The sequence below is a fragment of the Bos grunniens genome, chromosome 10 (assembly GCF_055505025.1).
Source record: "Bos grunniens cultivar Pamir isolate PY7600 chromosome 10, Bosgru_T2T1.0, whole genome shotgun sequence".
In the NCBI taxonomy this organism is placed as follows: Eukaryota; Metazoa; Chordata; class Mammalia; order Artiodactyla; family Bovidae; genus Bos; species Bos grunniens.
This window is the reverse complement of record NC_141174.1, coordinates 26,754,460-26,779,568: the sequence shown is the minus strand read 5'-3', so window position 1 is coordinate 26,779,568 and position 25,109 is coordinate 26,754,460. Positions and strand designations below refer to the sequence as shown.

At 38.1% G+C, this 25,109-nt stretch overlaps 1 protein-coding gene across 4 annotated transcripts; it reads left to right on the top strand.

Annotated features, from left to right (window-relative positions):
- The first annotated feature begins 175 nt into the window (after nt 1-175).
- On the top strand, nt 176-23,999 carry ZBTB1 (zinc finger and BTB domain containing 1). Of its 4 annotated transcripts, XM_086320280.1 has the most exons (4): nt 176-342; nt 12,450-12,518; nt 14,698-16,613; nt 23,678-23,999. In XM_086320280.1, the coding sequence occupies exons 3-4, from the start codon at nt 14,716-14,718 to the stop codon at nt 23,712-23,714; spliced, it is 1,935 nt and encodes a 644-aa protein (XP_086176406.1). In that variant the 5' UTR covers nt 176-342; nt 12,450-12,518; nt 14,698-14,715; the 3' UTR covers nt 23,715-23,999. The 4 variants fall into 4 exon arrangements, with proteins under 4 accessions (XP_086176406.1, XP_086176405.1, XP_086176404.1 ...); XM_086320279.1 differs by lacking the exon at nt 12,450-12,518; XM_086320278.1 differs by lacking the exon at nt 23,678-23,999 and having other exon boundaries at nt 14,698-17,905.
- The last annotated feature ends 1,110 nt before the right edge of the window (nt 24,000-25,109 follow it).

Below are 25,109 nucleotides of genomic sequence, written 5' to 3'. Positions count from 1 at the left end.
GGCGACCGCGGGTGCCCCTAGCAGCCAGCGGCGGAGTGGGTGGGCGGTCGAGAGGGAGGGGAAGGCTGGCGGACGCCGCAGCGAACTGGTGGGCAGACCCGGAGTCGCCGCGTAAGCGGGGCCGGCTCAGTGCGGTGCAGCAGGCGCGGCTGTGCGGCAGCGGAAGTCCTTTGTTGCAGCGCAGTCCCTGGCAGAGCCAGAGCCTCTCCGCGCAGCCCAGCCCGAGCGCCGCGCGCCGCCGCCACTGCAGCTCTCGGCCCCTTCGCCTCCGCCCGCCTTTCCCGCTGCCGATTTGCCTTAAACTCCCTAAAATCTCCGCAGCCCCGGTTCCTGCTGCGGCCGGTGAGTATTTGCCAGTTATGGGGCTATTTGCGCAACTTTGGCCCGGGCTGCAGGGCGGCGGGCGGCGGGCTCAGTGGAGTGCGGGACCCGAGCGGCGCCGACCCGTGCGGGGAGCCGGAGCGCCGCGGGCGCACGGCGAGGACCCAGTGACGGGTGACTGCCGGGCCGCCTGCTTGATCCCGCCGCCCGCCAGCGCGCCAGCGCGCCCAGTCGGGGACGTGCGGCCTCCCTGGGTCGGAGGCGAAGCCCCCACGGAGACTAGTTCCCAAATTAGTTACCTTCTTTTCCCTTTCTTTCTCTGCTTTTTTTTGAGGGGGGAGGGGAGGGGAGGTGTAGACGGGAGGCGGGAGGAGCCGGTTGATTGACGTGCCCAGAGCCCGCTTCTCTCAACTTACAGCCGCGGCTCCTTGGCGGGTGGGAGGGGAAGTGTCCCGGAGCCCGAGGCCGCAGACTTGGGCGCGCTCCGAGGGAGGAGGCGTAAGAGCCGTGCAAATTCTTGCCACGCTTTTTCCCACCCCCTCTTGCCGTCACACTCGCTGTTTTGTTCTGTAAAAAGTGGTAGGTCTCGGGTTTGGGGATTTTTAGTGGAAAGATCCGTTTCCTGGGAAGAAAGTGCTTTCCTTTCCAGTGGTGGGCGCTTACTAGAGTTCTGTTAGTGTTCGGTAAATATGTTGGATGTAGATCGGGAGCAGTTAACACTAAAATATGTAGGTTTGGGTCTGAGCTCAGCCACTCACCCCGTCTCCCTTCGTACCTAAGCAGCGCATCTGCGTGATCTGAAAGGCTGACATGACATTTTCCAAGCTGGGAGCGTCAGGGAGATGTTGATGAAAGTCCTTGATGTTTTCTGGGGACAGTACGGCGTTTGTATGTAATAATATTTCTAAATCAAACTGGTATGCACGCGCAGGTTCTTTACTGGCCTAAGTGTATTCCCATGCAATATGTATCACGTCAGGAAAACTATGCCAGCAACGAAATATTTCCCCTTTGACACTCGATCCCAAGATGTGGTCCCAGGCTCTTTGAGACTTAGAATCAGTCCTTTGAGCTCAAGTTCAAGGCACTCCAGAGCAGATTTGGTGAAGGATGCCGTTCTCATGATAACTACTAAGCAATCACATTTTTCTTTGAAATTAGGAAAAATTTTGTCATTTCAAATGGATATGATGAGATTTGGAATACAAAACGATGAAGCTTGAATGATGGCTGGCCATCAGAACCTCAAAACTTTTGAGTCACTTGCTAGATATAAAGTCTCAGAAATACCTGAATGGGTTTGGAAGAAGCTAGATGGGGCTTTCTTATCTTCAACAGAAAAAAATTGAACCGTAGTGATGGGGAAATACTTTCCCAGAGATTGATAAAATAATGATAGTCTGCAAGTAGAACCCTCAATCAGCATCTTATATTCATTTTAAAAGCAGGTTTCTCTATTACAACCAGATTTTCATGGTATAGAATAACAACTGCTCGAGTTAAGCAATCTTACTGAAGCCTTTCTATTCTTCGTACCCCAGTATGGCATAAATTGGAGGCAAGGGGGAGCCCTGATGCATCGTTGTCAAAGAGAAATCATATTTAACCAGGACCCTAGCAGGGCAGAGCAGTCTCAGACACTTGCTCTTGACCTTGTGTTTTATTTCACTTTAATGCAGCTAAATTTTTGTACTGTTTCCTCATTCTCTTTTCCCAGGCTCTGGGGAAGATATAGTTCATGGAGTTTTTTAAGGATATCTCTTTGTGCCTTGCAGAATAACCATTCTAATATGCAAGAGAAAAGAAGTGCCTGCTTTCAGGCCTCTCCTCCATCCAAGAGAAGTGCTAAGTCTTTGCTATTAAGCTCTGGTCCAAAGGGGAGAGAGAACCATTTGAGATTAAAAATACAGAAAATTTTCCATAAATTTAATTTTTAAGCTACAAACTGTTGTCTTTCTTTCTGCCCAAAAAAATTGAGACACATTTGAAAACAAAAATTTGCTTGAGAGGTCACTTTGGTCCCTGTAGGATCTTGTCTCCTGACACTTTCTTGTGCTGTTATCTCTTACCGTAAAAATTGAAATTATTCTAATACTCTTATGGGAACCAAATTAAAAGGGATTCATGTCTTTTTTTTTCCCTCAGAATAGAAATGTTTTTTAATATAAAATTCATTTTCTTTATAAAAATTCAACCTATACCAAAGTACATAAAAAACAAAAATGAAAGTAAGTTTGACTCCCACTCCTTAGAGATAATCACTGTTAACAGTCAATTCCTTGTTTAAAATGGGAGAGGGCAACATTTGGTCATACTGTGCTGCTGTGTGCACCTCACCCTGGCTAGGGACAGCCGTGATGATTCATGGACTCATGAACTCATGCTGTCTGTTCACTATTCTGGTTGGTGAGAATTGGCGAGGTAGAGAAAAAGGGAAAGTTTTGCATTAGAGTGATTTAAAATTCTATGATTAAGTAACAGACATGAGAGTTTAAATATAACAGGGCTGCTATTTTAGGTTTGTCCTTATGAAGTACTTACTGTAGCTTGGCAGGCTAGTTCTCACACTTTAATGTTAATGTTGGTGTCAAGCCTTTGATGGGTTGATTTATACTGGCCAAACTCATTAAAGCAAAACCAAACCCTCACATTTGTAAAGAGTTTCATAATTTATAGTTGGGGAGGAATAGTTATACTTATCATTAAGACCACTGCCAGGATATCACTGTGCTGATACAGGGTGAGAGGTCCCTCTGGATCTGTATCCAGAGGTAACATGGCAAACATCAAGGAAAGGAAACTAGAGAAAAGAAGAAGATTAATGACTGTGGGTTTCAGATGTGGCCTAGAAGGAGACAGTACATATTTAAGTTAGATTTCTAAGTATACTCATATTGTGGCACATATAAGAAGTCTTAAGAGTACAGAATCACTCATTTTTTAGCCTGGTATTTTCAAGAAGAGTAAACTGTGAAGTAGCTGATATTCTGAAAACAAATTGCTGAAATAGTACATAGAAGTTAAATAACAACATTGGTTGATAGTGTTGAGGACATGAGTTTTTTTGTTGTTTGTTTTGTTTTTCTGTGATTTGAATTTAAAATCACTTTCAAAATAAAATTGGAAAATTAAAAGAATTAAATCTCCAACCAGATTTTCTGTTGTCTGTTTGAGATATGATCATTTTTAGAGATAATTGAAGAGCTCCATCCTCACTTTAAATCTTTTGTATTAGAGGAGGGCTTCCTTTGATGGGCGGTGGGAGTCAGCAGATGGAAGAGGAAATGGGGAGAGTAGGGCATTCTGCCTGCAGTATGGGGCTTTATAAGAATGGGGTGACTCTGGGAGGCTTAGAATGTCCAAAGGGACACTTCAGTTAATAGTCATTGCCAGAAAGAGTGTTTTCTGGCTGCAAACACTGAAACTTAGGGCTCTGAATCAAGAGTCAGAGTTTGAGTCCCATCTTATAAGATGAGCACTTAAGTATCAACCACTGAACCTGTTTCTTCATTTCACAAAATGAGGATAGTAAAAATACTTACCTCAGCGTTGTTGTAAAAATCAGTTGTATGGGAAATCACATTAATTTTTGACTATTATATAAAAGTAGCCATAATTGAAATAATGCAAAAAGTTCATAAGCAAAATAAAACTTGCCTTCTTCAACACTTATTCATTCAAAAACTGATCAAATACCAACTAAATGTCAGGCAACTGTTAGAGGCTTGGGACACAGAGATGACTAAGATAGTGCCCTGATCTCAGGGAGCCTACAGTGAAGCAGGGGAACCACATCATAATAATCCCTGCCATTGAGTGTGGTGATAGAGCATCCCAGTTTGAATGATACGTTATTTGTATGAAAGCACAAAGGCGTTTGCTGTGTCAGTTAGTTTGAGATGAGGGGAAATATTAAATAGACTTAAGACTTAAAAATGGAGTTAAGCTTCTTAGAATGAACATAACTTTTTTTTTTTTTTACTTTAATTTTTTCAACATTCTGGAGGCCAGGTGCTTTTTGTTGTTGTTTATAATGATTTATTTATTTTTGGCTGTGTTGGGTCTTCACTGCTGCACAGGCTCTTTTCTAGTTGTGGCAAGCAGGGGCTCCTATCTGGTAGTGGTGCACGGGCTCCTCATTGGGCTGGTTGCTCGTGTTCTGGAGCACAGGCTCTGGGACACGTGCGCTCAGTAGTTACAGCTCCTGGGCTCTAGAGCACAGTCTCAATAGTTGGGGCACGTGGTCGTAGTTGCTCTGCAGCATGTGGGATCTTCCCAGATCAGGGTTTGAACCAGTCTCCTGCACTGGCAGGCGGATTCTTTACTACTGAGCCACCAGGGAAGCCCCTGAACATACTTTTTATGATACTCTTTTTATTGGTTTCAAGGTGTGTGAAGTTTTCAGGATTTTGGTTAGAATTAAAAATTTAACACTTGGAGCTACACAATTGAAAACAATACAATTAAAAAATGTATGTGGACTTGCCTTCTTCAGAAAGAAGGAAGCTGGATAGTCCCTCCCATCATCTTAGAGCTGCCTGACCAGTTTTCATTCAGCAACATTTACTGGGTACACACCATGCTGCAGAGAATTGAACAAGCCAAAGTCCTGGCCTTCAAGTTGCTCAAAGTCTAGTTGGGAGACCAACATATGGATAATTGTGGCAACATATGGATAATTGTGGCAATTGATTCTTATTTAGCAGTTGCTCCATGACACACCTCCTTATAGTAACCCTAAACCCTAGGGAAGATTGTGTGTTAGTTGCTCAGCTGTGTCCAGTTCTTTGTAACCCCATGGACTGTGGCCCTCCTTGCTCCTTTGTCCATGGAATTCTCCAGCCAAGAATACTGGAGTGAGTTGTCATTCCCTTCTCCAGGGGATCTTCCCGACCTAGGGATCGAACCCAGGTCTCCTGCATTGCTGGCAAATTCTTTACTACCAGAGCCACCAGGGAAGCCCTAGGGAGGATTATCATCCCCATTCTCAGATGAGAGAATTGAGGCACAGTTTAGATGTAACCTGCTTGAGTTCATACATCTACTAAGTGACAGAGCCAGAATTTGAATCCAGGCAGTCTGGTTAGTCTGTGCATTAACATCTGCTTTATGTTGCTGTTCTGATGATTTAAAAAATAGCATAGTCAGTGCAAAATAAGGAGATAATACACAGTAATATCAAAACCTAAATCAGTGGGAGAGGGAGGTCTTACAGAATACTTTCTGGAGAAGGTGATTGATTCTTAAAAGATACGTGGTGGGTTCAGACAGTTAGCTGAAAACAGCTAAAAACCAGTTAGCATGAATCAAAATGGAGATAAGAAATACATGAAGTATATGGAGTTGGAGGATGGGGGAGGTGGCAAGCAGTTTGATGCTGCTTGTCTGAAGTTTGAAGCAGTAACCACAGAGGAGACTAGATGGGTGGACCGGAAGGGCTTTTGTATGCTTTCCTTAAGGAGTTTGCATTTCAATCTGAGGGTATGTGAAAGGACTCAGAAGCAGAATGACAGGGTCTGATTTTTGTTCTTTATGAATCATCTGAGGGTGAAGGATAGATATGAGGGACCAGTTAAGGAGCCTATTGTAATAATTTAGAAGTAAAGATAGATGCCTCAAAGGACAGGAAAAGTAAGGATGGGATAGAGGGGCAAATTTGAGAAATATTTAGTGAGAAAATTGGCAAGACTTAGTTAACTGTGAGGCAGAAGTCCTAGGTGACTCACAAGTATCCTGGGTGGTTAGTGCATGATGGAGGTGGGGGAAGAGCAATTTTAGGTGGGTCCCAGACAAAGTCACAGAGTGAGTATGTTGAAGAATAGGGTTCCACAAAATGAACCCTAAGAATATGAATGCCACGTGCAAAAAGGGACTTCCTGGTGAAGCTGCCTTTTACTGAGACAAGCCTGCTGTTCACCCAGTGCCCTCTGGTGGTCAGTAGATGCCATGTTGCCTCCTCAGGATGAACAGATCAAAATGAAGACTGAATTAAATGCTTTTCTCCTGGAGAGAGAGAATATTTCAGGAGTCAGTATGTTTCCTTTGCATTCTGTGTGAATAAATTCATTTCCTAGACCTAGCACCTTGACTTCAGTAACCTCATATAACCTTCATATATCCTCAGTTATTCAGAAGTTATTTGGTTGACAACCTCAGCAAAGAGTAAGGCAGTTTGTTGCCTATCAAAAATTAAGATAGGTTAAACAAAGTGCATGAATTAAAACCTTATCATACTCATAAAACACTTCCCTAGGTCCTCACAGAAAATTAAATTATTTATGTAGACTCAGTTTCAATGAGTTTTTGTTGAATTTCATAACCCATAACAGAAGTAGTAGGCTACAGGAGATCAGCAGACCTTTTAGAAGTGACAGCAGTTGGCCTGGACAAGTAAGGAGACAGAAGAATACTAACCACCCCACAAACTACACTCTCCAAAAGTATAACAGCCTCAGGCTGTTTTGTGTAGGTGTGAACAACCCTTGCAAATTTGAACAGTTCCTATTTTTCAGAAAAACAAAACTGGTGCAGAGGAGCTAGTAGCCAGCCAGGTGTTGCTGTATGTGGGGCAGCTGTTGGAATTGGAGGAGGAGCCCCAGACCAGAATGAAAGAGACCAAGGTTATTAGATAGGACTTTGAGTATGACTTAATTTCTCAGGGCCTGTTTGTTTTCTCATCTATAAAGCAGCAGGTTGAACTTGATCACTTGGTAAAATTCTGTGAATTTTGTTCACAATGATGACATTAATGTTTAAGAAAAATTCTGTTGCTCTTGGATTAGAAAGACAGTTTTCATCTCTGGTTTATATAAGAGTTACATGAGGAGTATGGTAATCTCTATTCTACAGTTGAGAAAGCAGGCTCAGAGAGGTGAAGAAAATTTGTAGTTGGGTAAGTGGTAGAGCTGGTATTCAAATCTATCAATGTCTGCTCCCTGGGGTCTTATTTAATATGTTCATTTAACAAGCATGCATTAAGTGCCAACTCCATGGGAATCGTGCTAGGCACAGGGAACACAAAGTCCATTAAGTCTTGTCCCGGTCTTGGAGAGCTGAGTGTAGTAGGCATTGCTGTATAGTCTCTCTGTTAGTGCTAAAGGTGCAAGTATTAATACTACTACAGAACAGTTGGCGCTAGTGGTAAAGAACCTGCCTACTAATGCAGGAGACTTAAGAGACACAGGTTCGATCCCGGGTGGGGAAGATCCGTTGGAGCTGGGCACGGCAACCCACTCCAGTGGTCTTGCCTGGAGAATCGAGTGGACAGAGGAGCCTGGTGGACTACAGTCCATAGGGTCACAGAGAGTGAATCACGACTGAATTGACTTAGCACGGCATGCACTGCACAGCACAGCACAGTTAGGACAAATTAATACACAGCCTCATTGGGGTTTTTAAAGACTTTATGGTGTGAGGACAGAATGGAGCCACCATTTATAGCTTTGTTTCAATGGGAATATGTTTTAAGTTCCAAATAACTTAAAGTTTTGGAGCATAACCCAGTAAAATTTCAGAACTTCCTGTACTAAGTACTGAATTTGCAGTCTAATAATCAGTCAGGATGCCTATTCTAAAAAGTGAATAAAATTTTCTAAACTTGATGATGACTGTCCAATTTCAGCACCTTGAATTAAAACGTGTTCTCTTTAGGAAACAAACCTGTATAACCAGTTCTTCCTAGAAATCTCAAGGAGAAAACCTAAAGAATTTTACTGAGGTTAAATTTAGAGATTGGAACACTGTATACCCTGGAAAATGGTATTCTAGGAAGAACTTTGCCAAGGTGACCTTATTTTTATAGGCGGCAAAGTCATTAAGGCTATGATCTCAAGCTGAAAAGTCATATTGCTTGTGTTCTAATCTCACCAAGTACTCTGTGGCCTTAGGAAGGTTATAGAACATTGTGTTCTGTTTTCTTATCTGGAAATGGGTCTTAGAACATACTTTGTAGGATTGTTATGAGGATTAAATGATAAAATGATATACATATTTACATGCACATATACATGTTTTATATATAATACTATATATCTTACTGTTGACATACCAGGCTCCAGTTTAAGCAGATATATGTTACACACACACACACACACACCTGCTTGATAGTAAGGTCAGTGAAACAAATTTATCTTCCCTCCCATTACATTTTCAAGCTTTTATTTTTGCTGATGTGTACCGCTCCCCAATTGTTTACATACACACCAGTGCAGATATCTGAAATGTCTTTCCCCTTGCTTTCTACTTTTCTTTCTTATCCTCACTTGTGGAGACTTTAGTCAAATCCTTCCTAAAGGCCACTGTTCTAGTACAATTCATGCTTTTCTCTTTCTAAACTCTTACTGAGCTTTATTGAATATAATTTAGTATTTAATTTTTCTCAAATTGTTTCTTGGTTTACAATGTAATCCCTCAGGGAATTCCCTGGTGGTCAAGTGATTAGGACTCGCACATTCACTGCCAGGGCCACGGGTTCAGTCTGTGGTTGAGGAACTAAGATCCCACAAGCTTCACCGCTCAGCAAAATAAAAAAATAAAATGTAATCCCTCGTATGTAATTAGCTCTACTGTATACCATCCTTCTCCACCGCCCACCTCGGTGCTTTATGCTGTGTTAGGAACATGGTGGGTGTTTAATACATTCTGATATTCTGGTTTATAAGCAAAGAGAATCCTTTCACTACATTTCAGGCTTCTTAAGAATCTAGTCTATAGCCCTCAAGTCAAATCCATATACATACATTTATCATATAAGACATAGAAATAGATATGAGGAAATGAATGTATGTACTTAACAATTACCTTTGAGACACAGAGGTAATTGTTAGTTCAGAGATTGGGATGCTGAACTATAAACTCAACTGCATGTGTGTGCTCAGTCATGTCTGACTCTTTGTGACCCTGTGGACTGTAGCCCCCCAGGCTTCTCTGTCCATGGGATTTTTCCAGACAAGAAGACTAGAGTAGGTAGTCATTTCCTTTTCCAGGGATCTTCCCAGCCCAGGGATTGAACTCACCTCTCCTGCATTGGCAGGAAGATTCTTTACCACTGAGCCACCTGGGAAGCCCTGAGCTGTGTAAATGGTTCTCAGAAGAGTGTTCTTAGTAATGCAAGTCATTGACACAGATTAGAGGGTGGATGGATGTGAGAGTTGGACTGTGAAGAAAGCTAAGCACTGAAGAATTGATGCTTTTGAACTGTGGTGTTGGAGAAGACTCTTGAGCGTCCCTTGGACTGCAAGGAGATCCAACCAGTCCATTCTAAAGGAGATCAGTCCTGGGTGTTCTTTGGAAGGACTGATGCTGAAGCTGAAACTCCAATACTTTGGCCACCTCATGCGAAGAGTTGACTCTGGAAAAGACTCTGATGCTGGGAGGGATTGGGGGCAGGAGAAGAAGGGGACAACAGAGAATGAGATGGGTGGATGGCATCACCGACTCGATGGACGTGAGTCTCAGTGAACTCTGGGAGTTGGTGATGGACAGGGAGGCCTGGCTTGCTGCAATTCACGGGGTCGCAAAGGGTCGGACACGACTGAACGACTGAACTGAACTGAACTGACTGATTCGCCTTATCGGAGAAGGCAATGGCAACCCACTCCAGTACTCTTGCCTGGAAAATCACATGGGCGGAGGAGCCTGGTAGGCTGCATTCCATGGGGCCGAGAAGAGTCGGACACAACTGAGCGACTTCACTTTCACGCATTGGAGAAGGAAATGGCAACCCACTCCAGTGTTCTTGCCTGGAGAATCCCCGGGACGGGGGAGCCTGGTGGGCTGCCATCTATGGGGTTGCACAGAGTCGGACACGACTGAAGCGACTTAGCAGCAGCAGCAGGGCAATAGAAACATCAAGCAAAACTGTTTTTTTCCATTTAAGAGATTTAGCAATGAAGGAAAAGTATTTCTGAAACCTTACTATGTCAGTGAGAAATTTTCTGAAATAGCTTAAAGTATAATTTAGGGAACACATCTACTGAATAAGACTAGATGCACATATACAGACACAACCACATTACAGATGGGAGTTCAGATTGGGTAGTATTTTGTGCAAGGATCTTAATAAATCTCATGTTAAGGACTCATGCCCAATCCTTGCTGACTGTTCTTTGCAGAAGGGCACACTGCAAGGAGTATGTAGTAATCACTGTTTAGTGGTTAGTACCATCTGGATGGTCAGGAATCCCAGTTCCTACTTTACCACAGTTAACCCTCCTTAATACATTGTTTTAACAGCACTACATCATTGTCCTTGTGTGAAATAAGCCTGTTTGACCAGATTAGATCTCTAAGCTCTAAAAGCCTCTGAATATCTAAATTACTGAATATTCTTAATGGGCTTGGTAGCTGGTTTTGAATTTGAGAAAGCTGGTTAAACTTTTTCAAACTAAAATTTTAAAAATCCAGTGCATCACCTAACTCCTTATTCCTCTAGAGAACTACATCCACACTGGGTTTCCTTCTAGCCTTGGGAGAACCCTCAGCTTTGGATCAACTTTGAAGTTTCTGCTCTCAGCCCTAGCCCTTTGACTTGTGGCTGTACAAACTTGCTCTACCAGTGATGCAGCTAGTAGTAATATACAAATAAAAGCAATCACAGAATGTCATTATAAAAACAATTGAAATCTAAACATTTATTAAAAACAGGTAACAAGCTTTACTGTAACAAAGTTCACTATGTTTTTTGGGGGTAGCATTATTAAGGATATAAAAAAAGAGCAAACTTCTTTTGGAATTTGAGTGAAACTTTTTTTTTTTCCTACCCCCCCGCTCCCCAGTCTCCAAGTGAAACTATTGTTTAATAAAAGTGAGTGAAAATAAAGATTTTAATGCAAAAATTATTCTCAAGACATAAGCTAAAAGTCTCACAGGAATTTAGATCCTTCACCCATGATTCCACCTCCTGCCTTTCTGTTTGTTTTTGTTTTGGTGTTATTAAGCTGCCTTAAAGCTTTTCTGAATGAGATGTAACAAGAAGAGAGTTGTTCATGCTAATGTGTGAATGGTTGCTAGTAAAGGTTACTCTCCCTAAAATCAGCTTGACTCAGAACTTGGTTGTAATGTTGTAGAAACAACAGTTTTATATCAGCCTAAGAGCTGTAGTATTAGCATTAATTTTTGACAAAAAGGTACTTGTTCAGCTTGCAGCTGTATGAGGGGAAGATGGAAATACAGAGACGTGGTGGTGGTGGGATTCATACTCAGGTCTGTTGGACCCTGAGCCCTTGTTCTGTCCATCACAGCACATTGCCTTCATGCGTAGTATGTGAGTATGTGTTGAGTGAAGTAACTCATCTAGAGCAATAAGTTGCCCTCAGTGATGTATCCTTGAGATTATAGGATACCTATGTTGTTGCCGATTCTCAGTACTTTATACAGTGCCTGGTACACCAAAATACTCAACAGATTTTTAAGTTAATGTATGTTAAAATGCTGTCGATTCTCGTTTTAGTATTTTGTTTAACACAGAATGTATGTTCACTAATTTAAGTGAATTATAACTGTAGCTACAGATGTGCCTATCATATTGGTCTATGTGGCTGCATTCATTTTGGTTGCTGACCATAAAACTGCTTTTCCTTTAGATTAGAAAGGTCTTTGGAACTTTTAAGCTCTTAATGTCATTATTTCAAGCATGAGACATTTAAACCTGAAAGTTTTAACAGATAAACTGCTGGCTTTCATACGGATGGGCTCTTATTTAGAAGGAAATTTTAAGACTGTCTAGTCAGACTTCGCTCCTGTGCTTAAGGAAGCGACACTACCATCACAACTGCCACTATTCCTTCCATTAGTTATCACGTGCCAAGTACTGAACATTTCACACATGGTTCCTGTGAAGCCTCATGTTTGATACGATTTTTGAGGTGTAATTATCCCCACTTTGACAGTTCAGGACACTTGGGGTCAGTGAGGACAACCAAGTCATCTAAGGTGGCAAAGCTAAGTTGGAACTCAGGCCTGTCTGACCCAAAGCCTTTTCACTGTACTGTCCCCAACAGAATTTCTTCCCTGCTTCTAGATGGGACAGTCATTATCCTCTAGATGACTTTGTTTCATTTTTTAACAACTCTTATTATAGAAGAAAATGTGAGATAATATCTATCCTTCTACCTCTTTATTCATTAAAGGTCTCTCTGAATCCTGTAGAACAGTGGTGTCCCCAATCTTTTTGGCACCAGGGACCGGTTTCGTGGAAGGCAAGTTTTCCAAGGTCTGGGGTCAGGGGGGTAGTTTTGGGATGAGTCAAGTGCATTACATTTATTATGCACTTTATTATTATGTACTTCATCAGCTCTACCACCTCAGATCATTAGGTATTAGATCCTGGAGGTTGGGGACCCTTGCTGTAAAATGTCTATAGACCTAGAAATCTCATCCTACATAAAATGGGCTTGGAGGGGGTCAATATTTGTGTGTGAGTGTGTGTTTTAACTCTTTAAATAAGGATTTGTTGTTGTTTTATGTTATTGTAATTTTTATATAACTTCATAGTCTGTGGTTATTTACTTGACTTTGCATCCTGAAAACTTTTCTCATTTTTTTATAGCCTTCATTCATGAATATAATTTTCATAAAGGCCACATGACAGTGAATTTTTGGAAGTGGATTTACCTTGGTTTACTTACAACTCCCTTATTATCGGGCATTTCGAGTTATAAATAACACACTGATAAATACCTGAGCATACATTGCATTTTGTATATAGCTACATACTGAACATGACTCAATTCTGATACAGATATCTAAGTTACACAAGGTTGGAATACTATACCTACTTGTAATACTACTTGATCTGGCTTACAGAAAAGGTCCAGACATTTCAATTTAAAGATGGCAGTAGGTCTCATAAGCCATCTTCATTTCACCAGGGGCATGTCCCTACTGTGTAACTCTGATTTCAGGCAGGAAGAAAACAAGCAGGGTGATCTTTAGGCAGTAGGGGGAAGGGGTATGTGACCCACATGTGATTTGTGACAAAAAGATAAAAAGCAAGTAGAAGTAAGTAAATTTAGATAATTTCTAATTATCACTGCAGAGATTAAAAGGTGTGGAGACATGAATGTTTTATTTCTGTGAACAGCTTGTTCAGTTGTTCTTTTTATGTTCAGTCAAATTGCATAGGAACTTATTTTCAAGTAGAAGATAGATACTGAAATTTTATTTATACAGGTTAAAAATCAGGGCTAACATTGGATCTTATTTTAGCTTTGTAATATAATTGGACTTACAGGGCTCCTGTCTTTATTCAGCATCAGCTCTGTACATTAAAAATATTTATATGATGATAAGTGAAGAAAACTAGTTGCAGAAAGATATGTACAGTACAGTATCATTTAGGTTAAAAAAAAAAGTTTAAAAAAACCAAAGCAAAACTATTTGTCTGGCATGTAGTGGATACTCAATAGCTGTTGACTCTGTAGGTATACATATAAACAAATTTGAAGATAAATAATCGGAGAGGTTATCTCTGGAAAGAGGTATGTGACCTAAGGTGTGTTTTTATTTTATGTACTTTTATGTTTTAATTTTTTTCAATAAGCATGTGTTCCTTTTGTATACCTTTTTTTTAATGAGTGAAAAATGAAGAAAAATTTACAATCTAAGGACAGATACCTCCTTCCCAATAGGTCCCCTGTTTCTTTATACAGAATTACTCCTTCTCTAATAAATTAAGAGACAGGCATTGACCAAACCTATTTGCTTGGTACCATTTGCATGTAGTCTAATAAGCTTTAGTGAGTAGAATTTTTCTAAGGAAACTTTCAAACATACAAAAATAGAATTATGTCTACCTCCTAGCTTCGATAGTTATCACCACAGGACCAATCTTGTATCATTTATAGCCTATACCCACCCCACTGGATTATTCTCAAGCATATCTTAGATGTATCATTTCATCAGTAAACACAGCAGTATGTGTATGTAAAAGATAGGATGCTTTTAACACAACCAAAATACCTGCATCACACTTAAGGATGAGCAATAATTCCTTTATATCAATCACCTGAAGTTTTTTTTTTTTAATATTTGGCAATTACTTTCAATTCAAATTGCTATTTTACTTGCTTTCACTGTATTCTTCAAGTACTTTAAAACTAGTGTCTTTTTTCCTTTCAAATTTAGTTTGAAATTGCATGTTTCCTCCTAGAGTTGTAATGAAACCAAAATGATGGGTTTTGCTTTTGATACCTTTGCTTGTATTTCTTAAAATAAAAATGAGAAGCTTGAATAAATGGCTGGGTATCTTCACCTTTAAGTTTTAAAAGTGATTCAGGTATATATTAATTGAGTTTTACTACGTTAGAATGGACAGCTCTTTTTTTTCAAGTGCTTTTCTGATTTCTTGTCTGATTTTAATGTTTTTGTTTTACATAGGTCTCTAATTAATAGAAGATGGCAAAGCCCAGCCACAGCAGCTACGTCCTTCAGCAGCTAAACAACCAAAGGGAATGGGGTTTTCTCTGTGACTGTTGTATTGCGATTGATGACATTTACTTTCAAGCACACAAAGCTGTTCTAGCTGCTTGTAGCTCCTATTTTAGAATGTTTTTCATGAACCATCAGCATAGTACTGCACAACTGAATCTCAGCAACATGAAAATTAGTGCTGAGTGTTTTGATCTCATTTTGCAGTTCATGTATTTAGGAAAAATTATGACAGCTCCTTCCAGTTTTGAACAGTTTAAAGTGGCAATGAACTACCTGCAGCTGTACAATGTCCCTGACTGCTTAGAAGACATACAGGATGCAGATTGTTCTAGTTCAAAATGTTCATCTTCTGCTTCTAGCAAACAGAACAGCAAAATGATATTTGGGGTGAGAATGTATGAAGACACTGTGGCTAGAAATGGCAGTGAAGCTAATAGGTGGTGTGCAGAGCCAAGTTCAACAGTGAATACACCACATAATAGAGAGCCTGATGAAGAGTCGTTGCAATTAGGTAATTTTCCTGAGCCATTATTTGATGTATGTAAAAAGAGTTCTGTGTCCAAATTATCTACTCCAAAAGAACGTGTATCACGACGCTTTGGACGGAGTTTCACCTGTGATAGTTGTGGATTTGGCTTTAGCTGTGAAAAATTACTAGATGAGCATGTGCTAACCTGTACTAACAGACATTCATACCAAAACACAAGATCCTATCATAGGTTAGTGGATATTCGAGATGGAAAAGACAGTAATATCAAAGCTGAATTTGGTGAAAAGGATTCTTCTAAAACCTTTTCTGCACAGACAGACAAATACAGAGGAGACACAAGCCAGGCTGCTGATGATTCGGCTTCAACCACTGGAAGCAGGAAAAGTAGCACAGTGGAGTCTGAACTAGCCAGTGAAGAAAAGAGCAGAGCCGCTGAGAGGAAAAGAATCATCATTAAGATGGAACCAGAGGATATTCCTACAGATGAACTGAAAGACTTTAACATTATTAAAGTTACTGATAAAGACTGTAATGAGTCCACTGACAATGATGAGTTAGAAGATGAAGCTGAAGAGCCATTTTATAGATACTATGTTGAAGAAGATGTCAGTATTAAAAAAAGTGGGAGGAAAACTCTAAAACCTCGGATGTCAATAAATGCTGATGAAAGAGGTGGTTTAGAAAATATGAGGCCCCCGAACAACAGCAGTCCTGTACAAGAGGATACTGAAAATGCTTCTTGTGAGCTGTGTGGGCTCACAATAACTGAGGAGGACCTGTCATCTCATTACTTAGCCAAACACATCGAAAATATCTGCGCATGTGGCAAATGTGGACAAATACTTGTGAAGGGTAGACAGCTTCAGGAGCATGCCCAGAGATGTGGAGAGCCCCAAGATCTGACGATGAATGGTTTAGGAAATGCCGAGGAGAAGATGGACATGGAAGAGAATCCTGATGAACAGTCAGAAATAAGGGATATGTTTGTTGAAATGTTGGATGATTTTAGAGACAATCATTTCCAGATAAACAGTATCCAAAAGAAGCAGTTATTTAAACATTCTGCCTGTCCTTTTCGATGTCCTAATTGTGGCCAGCGATTTGAAACTGAAAATCTAGTGGTTGAACATATGTCTAGCTGCCTAGACCAAGATGTGTTTAAGAGTGCCATCATGGAAGAGAATGAAAGAGATCACAGACGAAAGCATTTTTGTAACCTGTGTGGGAAAGGATTTTATCAGCGGTGTCACTTAAGAGAACACTATACTGTTCATACCAAGGAAAAACAGTTTGTTTGTCAGACATGTGGGAAGCAGTTTTTAAGAGAACGTCAATTGCGCCTGCACAATGACATGCACAAAGGCATGGCCAGGTATGTCTGTTCCATTTGTGATCAAGGCAACTTCAGAAAACATGACCATGTACGGCATATGATTTCTCATTTATCTGCTGGTGAGACTATATGCCAGGTCTGCTTTCAGATATTTCCAAATAATGAACAGTTGGAACAGCACATGGATATTCATCTGTATACATGTGGAATATGTGGAGCAAAATTTAACTTGAGGAAAGATATGAGATCACATTATAATGCCAAGCATTTGAAAAGAACATAAGTGATTTTCTACTGTATAATGTTTAGCTGATAGGAGACAAAACACCAAAGCAAAGGATATGAGCTATTTAGAAAATGATTTTATAAGATGGAATTGTTGAAAAAAATTTTCAAGGCCCTTTTACCTTTAATATTTTTGTTTAGGATCTTAAGTATCTACATTTTAGGTGTTATTAAATGTTTATCATTTTTGTTATTTCTTAATAGAATTCTTTGTTTTTAGTTTGTTTTAGCTATGATTAAAATTACTTTTAAATGTAGATTACAAGTGGTTGTCACCCCTTCAGTGACTATTGAAGCTTAGGTTGTTTTTTTTTTAATCAATAAGGTGATGATGTCACAATTTTTATTTTATTTTGTTTTTTAAGGCTACCTTGTGAAATTTTAAACCCAATATCATTGGCCATTCCTGTTTTAAATTTTTAAAATATATTTTTTAAGTAGTTATTTAAAACTATCCCATTTACTTTAGCTTTTTTTTTTTCCTGTAAGTTGAACAATGATTTAGCCACTGTTTATTTCCCTCTTACCAGTGAAATTCATATTCTTAAATTGAAAACTTAGTAGGCAGGTTAGGTGTGCTGAATCTAACCTTGAAGGTTGACATGGGCTCAAACTTGGCCTAAAAAGATTGATGGACCTAAGGAAATTCCTATAAATGAATATTTCCTATAATTGATAAAATATTATCATTTAATAATCACATTTAAAACTTATATTAAGTGTAAAAACCCAGTGACTTTACTCCACTTGACAAATTAGTGGGGACAAGTCGTTTTGTTTTGTGATATTAAATTTAACTATGATAGTTAATTAAAAAAGCATATCTTGTATTCATTTAAAATAATTTAAAATATTTTGATTTCTAAAATGTGTTAGTTTATCAATTATTTTTGTTTATAAATAGACTTTAATAGCTTTCTAGGAAGATGACATCTAAAGGAAAATGATTTTTCACCTTTAAAATGACATACTTTTGGAACTTTGAGATTTGAGAAAGCTGCCATGTATATTGATTAATCTAATAAAATAAAGAAATCAATCACAAATCTGGTTGTTCTATAAAAGTAGAGTGTGCAAAAAAAACATGTCTTGTGTTTTATACTAAGATTTGGAGAAAATGTGTTATGGAAAATTACAGTTTTATCAACATGCTTTTTTTTCTGTAAAGGACTATAAAATAATAACAACATATAAATGTAAATAGTTTATCATTTTTTAGATAAAGTAGTATTACTGTTAGTTGTTGCTGACACGAGGTCTACATGAATTACATGTGAATTAAAACTGGCAAAACCAGCCCACAAATCCACACATCTGTTGGATAGAATGTGTTTTAATGTAAATTACTTGCATAGTAATACCCTTCTCATAATGAAAGGGATTTTAAATAACTCCTATATTTAAAAGTATAATTTTGTGATTACGAACAGTAATTTAACAGTATTGTTTTTTGTTTATATCACATTTTAAAGATATGCAAGTCATATTTTTATATACAATTTGCATAAAAGAACAAGTTTGCCAAGAGAACTGAGAGACATATTGACTAGCATAGATTTAGTTGAAAGAGAAGAAGACCACAGTGTGTGCTCAAAGATTTGTGGGGACATGGTGAGAGGTGTTAAGTAAGAATTGAAATACTACAGGAGCCATACAGTATTAGAGCAAAATAATGGGAAGTAGAGATGGGGGAAATACACAAAAAGACAAATGAGAAATCAGGATTTTTTTTAAAAAGCTGTATAGCAGAAAAAGCAAGAAAAATGATTCATCTTAGTTCATGGATACAGTAGTTTATCAAATTATTAAATCTGAAATGCAACTTAAAATGAAAAATGTATATACATTACTGAAGAAACCTGATAAAAGTTCTGTAACAAATCCAGAGACCATCAGAGAATAGATCTCAAACCATATTTCCAAAGTATATAACATCTTAGTAGCGACTTAGCAGCAGCAGCAGCAGACATCACTTTTTTTGGAACCACTTTTTTCCATGACCCTCTTCAAAGCCTGTATTGCAATGGCTTTCCCACCATTAAAGAACAAGTTTGTTGTTTAGTCCCTAGGTTGTGTTCGACTCCTTTTGCAACCCCACGGACTGTAGCCAGCCAGGTTCCTATGTCCATGGGATTTTCCAGGCAAGAACACCAGGGTGGGTTGCCATTTCCTTTTCCAGGGGATCTTCCTGACCCAGGGATTGAACCCATGTCTCTTGCATTGGCAGGTGAATTCTTTACCACTGAGCCACCTGGGAAGCCTTTAAAGAATGGAAGCCTATCTAAATACTACCACTCTGTAAAAAATGATTTCTACACCCATTGGGAAAGGGGTTTAGTTTTAGAAATGTACTAACAGCCAATTAGCAAGCGAATATATAAACATATATATAAACATTAAACATAATTTTACATAACTGAGATGTTTATAGTTTCACAAAGCCACACCACAGGATGTGTTTTCCCCGTGTGTTACACAGGACACATGCCTTTTGTTTTGCAACTAGCTACAGCAGTATAAGCTGCTTTGAGTATATGTACAATGTTCCTCATTAAGAGTTCATTTAATGACTACATGCCTCCTTTTAAAACTAGGGGGAGTGAAAACTATCTGACACCTCTCTAGCCCAGTTTTCTCTCACTTCCCTCTCCCGGAGTGGAGCTACAGAGTCATGCCTACTTAATACCGCTTCTTACCCTCCAGTGCTATGAAGACAGTGAATCGAGGTTGTGGATGTTGCCTCCTCCTACTGTCTTTGTAATTGACGTGATTAGGCTCCAAATGTGAAAATGAAGGGGAAATCTAGATAGGTATATATGGAATCTTGTTATTTCTTACAAATATGGTCTTTCTTAAAGGGCCTTTTGTTCTCCAGCAAAAAATCTTGCCACCAATTCCAGCACAGCTCAGATGTTGATAATTTTTAGTAAACAGGACTAAGAATCTCAGAGATTAGTGGATTATGACTCAGAAATTTGTCTTAATCCTGTATTTTTAAAGTAATATTCAGAGAAATGACTTACATGAGTAAAATGGCTAATGTTTAAAGTTTGAGTATAAACAAAAAGAAGCACTCCAAGGGCAAGATACAAAAATTAAAGAATTAAAATAAGGATAGTTTTCTAGAGCAGCCAGCACCAATTAAAAGGAAATATTATAGACCAAGTAAAAATCACAAGTATTGTGGTTAAGAACAAAAATAGGAGCCAGGTAGAAACATTGAGGTAAAAAAAAAAAAGTGTAGTGAGTAAAAATAGAATTTGATAGGCTAAAATAATGATTAATTCCATTAGAGCTACAGAATGCCTAATGAAACAGCTGTTATGAACATGCCAAGGATATGCATAAACGTGAGATAATATTCCAACGTTTATAAAAAGTGGGAAGAGAAGCTGGTGGTGGTTTGTAACATTCTCTGGTTAAACAATACATGTTCCTATATATCACTAAAGAACTTCTGTATTTAATAGATCTGTGGAAAATTCCCTAAAGACCCAGTGTAACAGTTTAAGTTAAACATAAAACTTGTTAACAAAACACTAAATTAGTACCAACCAGAAGAGAAAAACCTGAATATGTATATGCATACATAGTTGAGAATAAAGTAGTTTGGTGTATTTAATTCTAAATGGGTTTTGAGTTACACTTTTTTTTTTTGCCATTAATCTACTTTGATTAGCTCATCATTTGTCACCACCCCCACCTCCTTTGTGACATATGCTTCTCAGTGATAGAAGTGCTCTGAAGGCTTTGACAATGCCTAAGATCCCAGGATACCAAAAGGCTCTGTGGGAACATACCTTTGTGGAATGTCTCCCATCTCCTGATACCTGAGGTGCAGTAAACAAGGTGATAGAATGAATGCCAGGGAACTGAAGCAAGTAAAGTTAGATTTGGTGTTAGAATTTGTGGCCCAGATTTGGAAGTCTATGAACTACCCATCCCAGGGCTCTCAGTAATCCCATCATCCATTTCATTAACACTCTTTGTACTCTGCTAAACACTTGATACAGATGTAATTTTAATGAATCGTCATGGCCTTATGAAGTAAGTATTCTATCAATAATTTTCCAGATGGGGGACTGAGGTTCAGTGAGACTGAGTCTTTTTCCTAAGAGCATACAGAAGCTAAATACTAGCACTGAAATTTGAAACTAGGCCTATTTGATTCCTACATTCCTGTACTTAACCATTAAGCAACATACTTTACCAAGAAGTACAAAGAAAAGCCTTTTCAGTTCAGGTAACACGTATGACAGAGCTCCTAGGAGATTCTGTGCTCCTTGTTCATCATCTGTCATCTACTGTGCCTGGTAAGATAGCTGGTAATAGTGGTACCTAAATGAACATATTGAATAATGTGAAAATATATCAGTCAGAAGCAAAACATTTTTGAGTAGATCATTCAGAATGATGTTTTAGAAATGAATATTAAATACTCTTGTTTTAATTTTTCTTTATATTTCTACCTCTGTGATGTTTTGCCTCTGTTATGATTGTTATGTTTTAACCTCTCTGACCAGTCACCATTTCCTTTTATTGGTTATGTGATAAATCATTTGAAAACCTCCATTGTGCCCCCCTCAAATCAGGACCCTAGAATGTTTTCCTCTTTTGCCTTAGCAGGTGATATGGATAAGAAATTCTTCATTTTTTGGCTAAAAAACAAAACAAAATCCCTAATTATCATTCTGTAAGGATTAAAGTTTACAGAGCAATCTAAGTCTGTCTAAAAACAAGTTATTCTAGCCATCTGTAATTCAATTTACCAAAAGTATTTATGTATTTCTAGTGTAAGCTTACAATCTTACTTGTGAAAGAAATGAAAGATAATTTCAGGAAACAGTTGTATATCCACCCTAACCTAGCAGCAAACTTTTAAGAAATGGAATAGTCAACTGGTTTAAGTGAAACAACATCCCTCCCCATCTAATTGGATTTTAATTTCATGCATCTATTGCCTGATTTCTAAAACCTATACAGTAGGTTTTACTGTTACTTAACAAAGCCTACTACTTTAATGATCTACCATCTGCCAAATGTTATTTTTTTTAAAAGGTGAGACTAGAAGATGGTGAAGATTCCATACAAAATATATAATCTTTTAGGTGGCCCACTTTCATTGCCTTCTATCAAACTCAAGGACTTATTCCTTGGTAACAAGGGTTGTTGCTGTTTAGTCCCTAAATCATGACTTTTGTGACCCCATGGACTGTAGCCCTCCCGGCTCCTCTGTCCATGGGATTTCCCAGGCAAGAATACTGGAGTGGGTTGCCATTTCCTTCTCCAGGGGATCTTCCTGAACCAGGGATTGAGGCAGTGTCTCTTGCATTGGCGGGAGGATTCTTTACTACTGAGCCACCAGGAAAGCTCCAACATATGGGTTGAGTCTAGACCAAGTGAAATTTAGCTACTTATAAATTTATATGCTGGCAAGAGGCTAAAGTGCAAGGATTTAGAATGTTTGTGTCTCTAAATATTGGTAAATATAAACTAAATGACAATAGCAGCTTATAAATTCATGCTAATTTTAAACTAGTTTAATAACACATATGCATATGCTTAGTTGACTTAGCATTAAGAAGTTAAATTCATTTAAGTTGCTCCCTTACTATATTTAGGAGAACCAAATCACTAAGGTTTTTGTCACTAATCCATTATTAGTGACAAAATTGTTCATCTTTTCTATCAAATTCCACCACAGATTACGAGTGGGCAGGAAGCCATTTATAATTTTTTTTAATCATCGTACTTGCTGGCAAGAAAAAGACTGTATGAAGATTATAAATCAGTACTTGCCTGTAAATTAAATGTATCAATGTACTAATCACCACTGTAATAAGTAAAACACAGGAAACTCTAGGACTGAAGGATGACAAAAATGTAAAAAAACATGACTTCATGAGTCAGGAATAGTAGTAATTTTATGTGGGAACATTTGAATAACTTTGTACTTACCTATTTGAGAAAAGAATGGGTAGACATCTCATGAATCCCAGTTAAGCTTTATTTAGAAAGTTACTATGTTGTTTTTATTCTACTTAAACCAATTCCTTATAGCAGAATCAGCAGAGCTCATTTTTAGATGACAGAAATATAAACATCTCGATTATGAAAGTCATTGTTTCTTTCAAATGCTTATGTGTTCCTTGATGTGGAAAAAATAAAAAATTTCTTTTATTACAACATTAGGGCAAATCATTGCTGCAAAAAATAAAATTCTACCCAGAATCATTGGGGCAGGTTAGGAGTGCTATGAATATAGGAATTTGAAGGAACACTCCTTTTTGTGTGTGGGTGTACTTCATTTGCAGAGTGTAAAACAATATTTGAAGAGAACAATGTTAGTCTGATGGCTGAAGGCACTCATAAAAAGAACATGAACTTGTTAGATGTATGTTTAATTCAGAGATTTGCTATTAACAAGTACATTGTAAAATTATTTTATTTGAAGGAAAGTACTTTTTAACTGCTCCCTTCCTCCCTACTTTACCTGACTATCCTCCTCTTTGTTTCATATTTATGAGTCCTACCCATTCTTTGTTAGCCCTTGTAAGAAAAAGTTGCCCCAATAGCTGAAAAATTATATTGGTGAAAAGAATACCTTATATTTAAAGGGTATAGTGAATTACATTTGGGAAGAAGTTAAATCTAAGTTTTAGGATCTGTGCTTTTGTTCTCATTTTTTGTTCAATTAACAGTGTGCTGGCCTGGTGCCAAAAGTCATGAAATTCTGACCTAAGATTTATGTTGTATCTTGTAGAGCAGTCAACTTGCAATATTATTTTTCTTGAGTTTTGTCTTTTTCTGTGTGGCAGTGGTCAAATAGGGCCTTCTAAACCTCTGGAGAAGTGAGATCTGAATTTGGAGAGGACATGGGGAAGAATCAATCATCAACAGATAATCTTTAAGTCCAGACCCAGGAATATCAGATCTGAAGTGACACCATCTTTTCTGTCTTCTGACAAACCTCATCAACCCCAAAAGTTCCTGTTGCAAGGATCCAAGAAAACTCAGTAAAGATCTCTTTGGAATCACTTTGTTGTGACAAAATCGATTCACAGTGACTCTCCTATTATTTGTAAAAAATCTGCTAAAGAAAACAACAACATCAGTGATTAAAGCTACACTGAAATGAAACTTTATATGCTAATTATCTTCAAGAGCCCCTCCTAAAATAAAAGGGCTTGTTAGGCTACTAGAAATACATTATAAAGTAAGATAATCACCTATCTGTGTAAACACATATAATTCTAAACTTAAAATACATTACAGTTTATATATCATGAAATGTAGTTAGTTTCAAAAATTATATCCCAAATCTGTAGTTCAGGTTATAAATAAAAAGATGTGGGTACAAAGAAGACGTTACGTGTAAGACCAATATTTTAACAAGATAATCTAGTTATTGCTTAGTGTAATGTGACATTTGCCTTTCTTTTTTTCACTGTATATACCAGTCACAAATCTTGATTATTAATATTAATGAGGCTCCCTTTTAAGTCTGTTGCTTTAAGAAAAAACAGAAGTGGTATTACTTCCATGGTGGTATATATTCACAGATCACAGACAACCAAGAAGAATGTGTCAAGTCACATTTCCTTCTCAGTTTAGCAATGTAACCTAATAGGCAGAATAAGCTTCTGTTAAACATTTATTCTTGTTATTAATACATAATACCATGCTTCTCAGTTTTCAAATTTCAAGACAAAATTCAACTAAGTATTGAATGAAACAACTGTTAACATGTTTAAAAAAGCTTTCATGGGAAAATGAAATGTTTGATGATATTTTAACCTGAAGATACATATACATACATTTCTCAACCATATTAATCTTACAGCCATATTATTTGCATATTGTGAATATATTTGTAGTTTTGGTTAACTGCATAGTCAACTCAATATTATCATCATAATCATTGTTTCATCTGCAATATCAAGATGTATATATTCAGAAATGGTTATTTTGTTTTTATGCCAATGCTTTCAAATGTTTTAATAGGGAGTTGCATAAAGAGATCTAACTTAAGAGCATATTTAAGAGCAGATGCAGAATTTAAGTCATTTAACATCTCTAGATATAAAGCAGGATAATAACATGAATATTCTAATAATTAGACTAACTAAAAATCAGAAAAAGGTAATTAAAATGTGATACTGGGTACAGGGGTGAGAAGAGAGATGAGAAATCCACTAAAGACTTCAAATTCATAAGAATTCATCTGCTTTAAGAGAAATAAACAAACTT